Genomic DNA, 7,998 nt, shown 5'->3' on the forward strand with positions numbered 1-7,998 from the left:
CAACCGCCACTCCCCCCCAGCAGCCTCAGCACCACAGCTGCCACTTTCTCCTTTAGGTCATCCAGAAATAGCTGTCTCCTCTCTGCCCAGTGAAAGGGCTTTAACTCCTTCCTGGCTCACTGACTCTTACTGCCAGAACCTTACTCCAGTAAATGTAAGTTCCCACGTTCATTCCAGCCTGTTCAGGCACATTTAGTACACAGCACTATGTGCTCCAGGAGCAAGAACCGACTCCAGATTTCTTACGTACTTTATCAAGTCAGGTAGGCGTGTAGAGAACACAGAAATCGTTTGGTGTGAGTGACTCTGTTTTCAAAGAGCGGTCTTCCTGCTGCTACCTGCTGCTACCATTTTGCTACCACATTTCTGAATCTTTGATTCACACTACTATTATTCCCCATATCTTCTAAGGTTCTCTACCGAGGACTAAATGCCACAACTTAACTTACTGTTTCTCAGTAGGTTTAAAACAATTAATAGTATTCATGCTTCTTCCACAGGGAGATGATTTAACATAGAGATAACATGATTTAACATGTTACCTAGCAGAACATAACTTTGTAGGCCTGGTGAGGTCGGATCACCTTCACTCGCTTAGCCCATGGAAAATGCAGACAGTTACCATGGCTTAGCTGCCACAACACACTGTGAAGTCACAGTCATCTGGCTATTAGAGCCATGAATTCACCAGCTGAAATGAAAACTGGTTTAGGAATCTGCTCCTCAGATCAGAAGTTGTATTTTAAAACATTAACCTGAACCAGCATCTGAATATGGAGTAAAGGAATATAAACATCCCACAGTCTGCATTAATCTTACCTTGAATAAACTCTCTTATTTTCTTTTCTTTGCTCTCTAGCAGTAACCTCACACAGACTGTAGTGAAGTATCTGTTGGCCACTTCTTTATCGCGCAGAACTCTTTGCAACAGCCTTTCCAGGTGCGCTTGTGTCGTCTGCAGGCCTTGGCGACACCGAGTCAAATAAGCAATGTAGGGAGCTCTTTTCCTGAAACACAGAGTGCTCTCCATTACAGTCATGATAAAGAGAGGCTAACAGCTTTACCAAGTGGTAGTGCAGGAGGAATCTTCAGCCTATTGCTTTTAAAACAAAGATAACGCCTGAATTAGGCAGTTCAGTCTTACAGAGATTTCCCTGACTGAATTCACTGCTCTTGCAGCGCTCCAGAACGCCAGACTAAAGCAAATCCCAAACCATCTCTCGCGTGGTAGAGCTGAACGTCAGCCACAAATCGGTTTAACCTCCACTTATTACTGCCCAGACTGACTTAAGGGCCAAGCTTTTTTCAGCCATTTGCAGGCAGGTGAGACAATTTCATCATTGCGTGGGGAAGCAGAGATGTAACAACCTGGTTTGGTGAAAAGCAATTTAAACCGAAAGGGATCTTGCCAATCCACTAGCGCATAAACACGCATTTGGGAACCTGTTCATAACAAGATACCGATAGTCCTCCGCAATAGAGGCCAGCAGCTTTCGGCAGGTCCTGTTGTCAAAGCGGCTGACACATCGCATTGTCTCTTGCAGCTGGGCCATCAGGTTCTTGTCTTGGAGGTTAATCGCTTCAGCTAGCTGAACTTTCAAGAAGCAGACGATTTCATTATCTAATAAAGAACAAAGGAAAATCATTAAGGAAAAGAAAGGCAGGCATGATGAAAATAAAACTGCTTTTGAATATGGGAAAAATGTAACGGCTTAAACAAAACTTCCGTACTCTAGGCAATAAATGTGATTTTAAGAACAATTTAGTCTTCTTGAATTATCAGAGGGTAAGTTTTCATATGACTGATTATTTAGTATTTAGAACCATCCTGAAATGTGAAAACGACCAGAGAGGGCAATGAGTTCACGTGGCAAACAAACCTAGAATGAAGGGAGGGACGTAAACACAAGTTACACACTAAGTCAACACAAAGACTCTGTCAATCGTTCCAGTTACTCTGTTAGTACTGTAGCACAATTCCAACAGCACATGTCTTTTAGGAGTCCATTCCACAGCTTCAGGCTCTGCCTGCACTATATGAGATACCTCATCACAAAAAAAGTAGACCAGATTTAACTGGCAGGTTTGTTTGTGGAGTATCAAAGAAAAGATTTCTGGGGGCAAAAGGGGGCCTACACCAAACAGAAGATACCATAAAGGGCGCAGTGCAAGTGCCGATAGAAGGGGGAAAGAAGAGACACCCACACTACAAAATACCCCTATAAAGAACGCTCACCCTCAGGGTCTGTGTGGTCTGGTAGACCATTCCTCGTTGAATGTGTCAACATCGGAAAGGCAACAGAATCTGCTGAACAAAGAGCCAATCTCAGTTTCTTCTTTGCATCCCTTAAAGAGGAAAAATATTCTCTTAACAAAGTTGCTGCAAGGTCTGCTTCTTCAGTAAGCATCTTTAATTTGTTTTTTTTAAATACTGTCTAACGTTATTTACCATCATTTTAATACATCAGTGTTGTCAAGACTTCAGAGTATCAGTTTTTTTCATACAGCACCAAGACCAGTTTCAAAGGAATTTTCCTAAACACTGAACTGCTCTGTCCTCTTGGGTAACAACATCCCACTTTCGTCAGTGGAAATCTGACAGTCTGAGATGCTTAAAACTAAAAGCAAGTAGACTTTTACAATTGATCCATATTCAGATTTTTGTAATCTGAAGCAATCACATGGTTTCAGCTTTTAATTCTACTTTGTGGGTAAGATTAAACCTGCAAATGTTTCTACCTGTAGGAGAAAGCGGAACTTTGTGGCTGTGCTACTTGACTGGCAGAGTCTGGGAGATCGTCTGCAGAGATGTTTTGCAAAGCCTCATCCCGCGGAGAGTCATGCATGCTTTCACCATCCCCAATAGCCTCTGTGGCAATGGGAAACACAACGTTACACTTGAAGAGAGGAGTCAGAAGAAGAAACTGCATCCATATTCTCTATTTTCTTCTTATTTTTCTAAGGATGGGGGGAACGGAACTGCAATAAACCAACTTGTGCTGAAGTGAGAAAAGTGTATTAACAATATACAACCTATGGTTTGGAAGGCAACAAACTTCTTCAGTATCCATTAAAAAAAACCAAACCAAAACAAAGAACTGGTAAGAGATGTGCTATCACCAGTGGCGAAATGAAAGAGCTGTCCTTGGCAGCACTGATTTAATTCCCAGCCTCTGAGAGGCCGTCCCACAGGTTACCAGACAAAATGTTCAGAGCTCACATCATTCAGCTGTTTGTACTAACAGTGGTCTGGAATACCGAAGAGTTGTTAAGGAGGAGAAACGATGTTGGTGATGATTTATGAAAGCCAGGTTCTCACCTGCGCTGTCATAGTTTACGATGGCTCCTTCGCTAGGACTGGTTCTCTTAATCGCATTCCTGTATTTGTCCAGAATGTCCTCCGCGGCCTGTGCCTGTGCGCTGAGCCTTGGGCTGGGATCATCTGAGAAGAGCAGGAAAAACAACGGGAGTTAACCTGGTGCTGTGCCAGCTGGAAGCAAATACAAAAATCTAGACCTACACATTTGGACTCTTCTTTTCGGCCACACCAAACAAATAGCTGCTTGTGCTCAGCGTAGCCACAACTCAAACGTATTTACAAAATAAGGCTCAAGCAAGAGCAGAAAAAGACAATGGAAGTGAACAAATAAAGCCAGATCCTTGGCATATTTATACTGCATACTCCAGTGGTTCTTGCGGATTTGAAGACTTCTAGCGATGATGAGGCAAACAGAGAACTAAACGCCCAGGTTCAAATCACATTTAATTTAGCACTTAAGTCATTACTACAGGAATGCGTCTGCAGCTTTCCTCACAGCTCAGCTAGGACGAGGACATGAGCTTTATCGTGAGGAAAAACGAAAAGTGAAGACTCGCGTTGAGCCTGCAGCACTGCAGACGCTGGCGGAAGCACCACAATTTAAAAACAGCCTTCAAGTCAAGAAGCTTTTATCCACTTTCCTATTCAGAGAGCAGGTTGTGAACGTGGCCCACAAAAGCATACACCTCCCTGTGAATGGTACCTGGTGGGCACTCTGAACACCAGAGGGCACGTTGTGACAGAAAATTACTATGATCATATTAGTCACATACCTTGAAGTGTTGCGTATCTGTCAGGCACCATGTCATCTTTGTCCTTTTCTTGTTTTTCTTTCTTTCTAAATGGAATCGGAGCTGAAAATGCAAGGCACCTCATCAAAGACCCTTCTGAGAGAACGGCCAGACTAAAGAAACTTTAAGAAATTAGCTAATGCAGAAGTCTGTCATCAAATAAATGTCACTAAAAGCGTAAGCCTGTCAATGGGGCAGAGCAGAACTGTACTGTCATCACATGTAGTAACCTCTACCTGTCACAGACGTGTGACCGTCAGCCAGGCAGAACAGTTCTAGGCAACCACGTTCTAGGCAATCACTTGCCAATGGAGTCAGGTAGCTTCCCGTTTTTATGTCCGTGTTTGTTTATACTTTAGCCAATATCCTAACTCAAACCTTGGCCATAATGACATGAATCTTTTCTGGCAACTCCATCTCACCAGTAAGTCCAGGCAGAAGATGCAAAGACAGCACACGGTGAAATGGAAAAGCAAAGGGGCATTAGAGCACTATAACGTCATCTGAAGTCACACAGAGACTGCAAGGATTAACCTGGCTCTTTTCTAACTGACAGTCTGCTTCTTTTTGAAGAAAGCCTAATATTGCACACATCGTTCCATTCCCAGCTGTCGCTATCCACAGTGTGAAAGCCAAGGATTATCACGGGCAAGCTTTAAATAGCCGAAGTCTCATTTCCACTCGGGGTGTTACAAGAGATACCCTGAGCTATCACCTGTTCCATCCCCAGCTGTCGCTATCCAGTGTGAAAGCCAAGGATCATCACGGGCAAGCTTTAAATAGCCGAAGTCTTCGTTCCATTCCCAGCTGTCGCTATCCACAGTGTGAAAGCCAAGGATTATCACGGGCAAGCTTTAAATAGCCGAAGTCTCATTTCCACTCGGGGTGTTACAAGAGATACCCTGAGCTATCACCGCCCTCAGCCAGCGCGCTGCCATCCGCAGAGAACCACGACTAGTTCCCAGTGAAGCTGCAATGCAGTGAATACCACACAGCTACGGAATGACTGGCCTCGCAGCAGGATTCCAACTTAATGGTTACTGAACCATCAAGGCAACACAACGCCTAACCAAATTCCTTTCAGCTTACACACCTCCTCACAGGTCCCCACACTTGGTGTTTCAGCAATTCTCTCTATGGCAACACTTGCAATATTGTAAACAGAATCCCTGACTTCTCAAAATTAAACAGGACAGCTATCACTCCGTAACAGAGAGTTTTTCAAAGGGAAGCTCCAAGTAACTGAAGATCCCAGTAGAGGCAGCACGCACTCTTACTGAAGAGTGACAGTCAGACGGACGTGATCCTACCTTTGGGCATGGCTGACACAAAACGTTTCCTCCACCACGGCTTGTTTCGGTCAGACTTCTCATCGTCGCTGTCTTTTCGTTCTTCAATCTGTACAAGGGCAGAGTCTACATTTGAGCATCTACCATAGCAAGCGTAAAGACAAAATTTCTCCTCAACATCAGTTTATGCTACATCAGCCGTAAAACAGAACTACCGCGGAGCACAGAAAGCCCCACGGAGTAAGTTAGAAATATCCCTCCTGAAGTGGGCAGCCTACAAACACAAAACCAAAGACATGAAACTCAGATTTCCCTGACTACTTTGTTAAAAAAAAAAATTACTTTTCAGGATGTTGCAGCATTTTAAAATTAAACACCACAACAAACCTACTTCTGAAATCCCACCACATCAAGTGAAGCTCATCCATTAAGTTTAAGTGAAGCCAGATGCATTTCAGCCACTCTGAAAATCTGTAGCTTTCGCTTGTAAAACATTATTGGCCAACATTTAAGAGGTAAGAGAAGAGCAGTGTAATTCCTTGGCTAAACACGTTTATTACCAGCTTTCTGGCATTATGAAAGTGGGCATGCTAGACAAAAATAAAATGACAAATAGGAGCTTACCTCTCCCCTAGAGGAGTCTTTACTGGGAGATGAAGATGACGACTGAGAGGCAGCCACCAGAACAGCTGTCCCGGCATTGGTGGTCGGCATGGGGAGCTCCCTCTCCTCATTCCCAGGACGCCTGTTCCACCCCGGGTCACTCATAGGTCTCCGAACTGACGATACTATATCAGAGCTCCGGCTGCGGACTAGCCGCTCTGGGTAAGAATGCCTCTGCTTGAACGCTTCTAAATCAGTTGGAATTAAAGTGTGAGATCCAAAGTTTGGTAATCGGGCCTCGTTACCTCCAATAGCGCCTTCCAAGATCGGTGGATCTGGTGGAGGGTGAGAGGGTCTTGCATAGTGTACTTTAGGCCTTACTACAGCTGATACACCTGCGGTCATAAGCATAAAAGAAGCCATATGCATTTCTTTTAAGATTCTTCCAAATTAGCTGGTAATAACATAAAAGCATTGAAAATGCCTGGGGTTTTTTTAAATGCTTATTCTTTACAACTCACCCTCATTTGATGACAGAGGGTCAAACAATGCAAGCAAAGAATCTGTCTGAGAAGGAGGAGATGTCAACTGACTGGCTCCTGAAATACAGAAAAAAAAAGTTAGCGCTGTACTAAGAACTGCCTCCAATATAAGGGACATTGGAAAACAACCCTCAGCAACACAAGTTTACAAAACTTGTATTTTTAAAGATATTCTTAGATGGAAAGATCTCTGCAGTATGCTGACACAACCAAAGACCTACATCACAAAGAGTGGGGAAATCCTGAGGAGCGGATCAGTTCCAAACTGCCAGAGGACAGTGCGTGTAAGCAAACCGAATGGGAAGGGTGATCTCAGACCTAGTACTCAAGCTCTAGTGCTACAAATTACTGGAGTCTCTTTGCCAAACAAATACTGTGCCGGCAATTATGGAAAAGGTTAAGCTTAGTCACCAGAATTTTGAAATAGGAAGAAATTGTAAAATATAAGGATTTTACAAATGTCATTCGTCAGACTTCAGCCACCAGATTCTTTATTTACAGGTCAGTAACTTACCATGGGCTGTTTCATCCATGTCGGGACTTGTCACAGAATCTTTCCCCCCGAAGTCAGAGCTACATTCAGACCTGAGATCCTCAATCTTATTAGGAATATCTTCAGATGTTGCACTAATACCTTACACACAACAAAAGAAGCATCTGTAATAGTCTTTCGGAGAAGAAGAAAGCAAAATCCTGAGGCTGTTCAGACCGTTGGTGAACACTGCAGTAACCAAGTCCTATCTCACAGGAGCGCCCAGAGACATTATACATTTCTGTACTCCTAAAATTACGTTTCTGCTCTCCAACTGTTTTAACAGGGCCATGAATATGCTTTGACAACGGGTACAAGAAAGACACTTCACTCTGTTAAATACTTTGCAGAAAAAGAATAACTGAAGTAGACGTGCCAATTTACTTATTTTAAAAAGTTGTGCTAGTAAAACTGAATGCAAAGGAGTTAGAAGCTTCTTCCAAATCAAAACTCTACTGCTAACCATCGCTACTGTGTGCTGCCTTTCTCATTTCTTCTGTAAGATGAACAAAGAACTACTGCTTTGAAAATTCCAGGAGTGCAAAAAGCTGTTTTGTGAGCGACATGACGCGTAACTAAAACAAGTGCAGCAAAGCGGATGCTGATCCTGTTCTAACTGAGCAATGTTTTCAGAGACAGTGAAACACACCTGATACAACGCTGAGGCCGGGTGTACTGGGTCGAGAACTGACCTCCCTGACATCCGTGTCATCAGAGGTGCTGCCCAGCCCAGAACAGCTTTCCAGCTCTTGTAGTCTTTCCTCCTGTTTTAAGTCTGGGGCCTCTACAAAAGGGAGACAGTGGAGAGTAGAGAGAAAAAGTATCATTACTGAGTGTGGTGCTCCCTTAATAATCACATACAGAGAGAAGGGGGTCCGTGTTGATTCAGTATATTCAGTTCTAAGCTAATTCAACCCCTTCA

At 43.5% G+C, this 7,998-nt stretch overlaps 1 protein-coding gene across 3 annotated transcripts in view; it reads right to left on the minus strand.

The window, feature by feature from the left end:
• The window catches only part of GAPVD1 (GTPase activating protein and VPS9 domains 1), a 22,991-nt gene that overhangs the window by 4,827 nt on the left and 10,166 nt on the right, over window positions 1-7,998 (minus strand). For 2 of the 3 annotated variants that reach the window (XM_010136712.1, XM_010136711.1), the window contains exons 13-23: window positions 7,726-7,860; window positions 7,059-7,178; window positions 6,524-6,601; window positions 6,024-6,397; window positions 5,421-5,508; window positions 4,093-4,173; window positions 3,320-3,442; window positions 2,740-2,869; window positions 2,237-2,346; window positions 1,462-1,621; window positions 820-1,007 (exon numbers count right to left, since the gene is read on the minus strand). In XM_010136712.1, coding sequence (XP_010135014.1) covers window positions 820-1,007; window positions 1,462-1,621; window positions 2,237-2,346; window positions 2,740-2,869; window positions 3,320-3,442; window positions 4,093-4,173; window positions 5,421-5,508; window positions 6,024-6,397; window positions 6,524-6,601; window positions 7,059-7,178; window positions 7,726-7,860 — 1,587 coding nt within the window. Of the gene's footprint in view, window positions 1-819; window positions 1,008-1,461; window positions 1,622-2,236; window positions 2,347-2,739; window positions 2,870-3,283; window positions 3,443-4,092; window positions 4,174-5,420; window positions 5,509-6,023; window positions 6,398-6,523; window positions 6,602-7,058; window positions 7,179-7,725; window positions 7,861-7,998 lie in introns of all 3 variants that reach the window. The other variant, XM_010136710.1, reaches the window with a different exon arrangement.

This window comes from Buceros rhinoceros, unplaced genomic scaffold (assembly GCF_000710305.1).
Source record: "Buceros rhinoceros silvestris isolate BGI_N320 unplaced genomic scaffold, ASM71030v1 scaffold10545, whole genome shotgun sequence".
Taxonomy (NCBI): Eukaryota; Metazoa; Chordata; class Aves; order Bucerotiformes; family Bucerotidae; genus Buceros; species Buceros rhinoceros.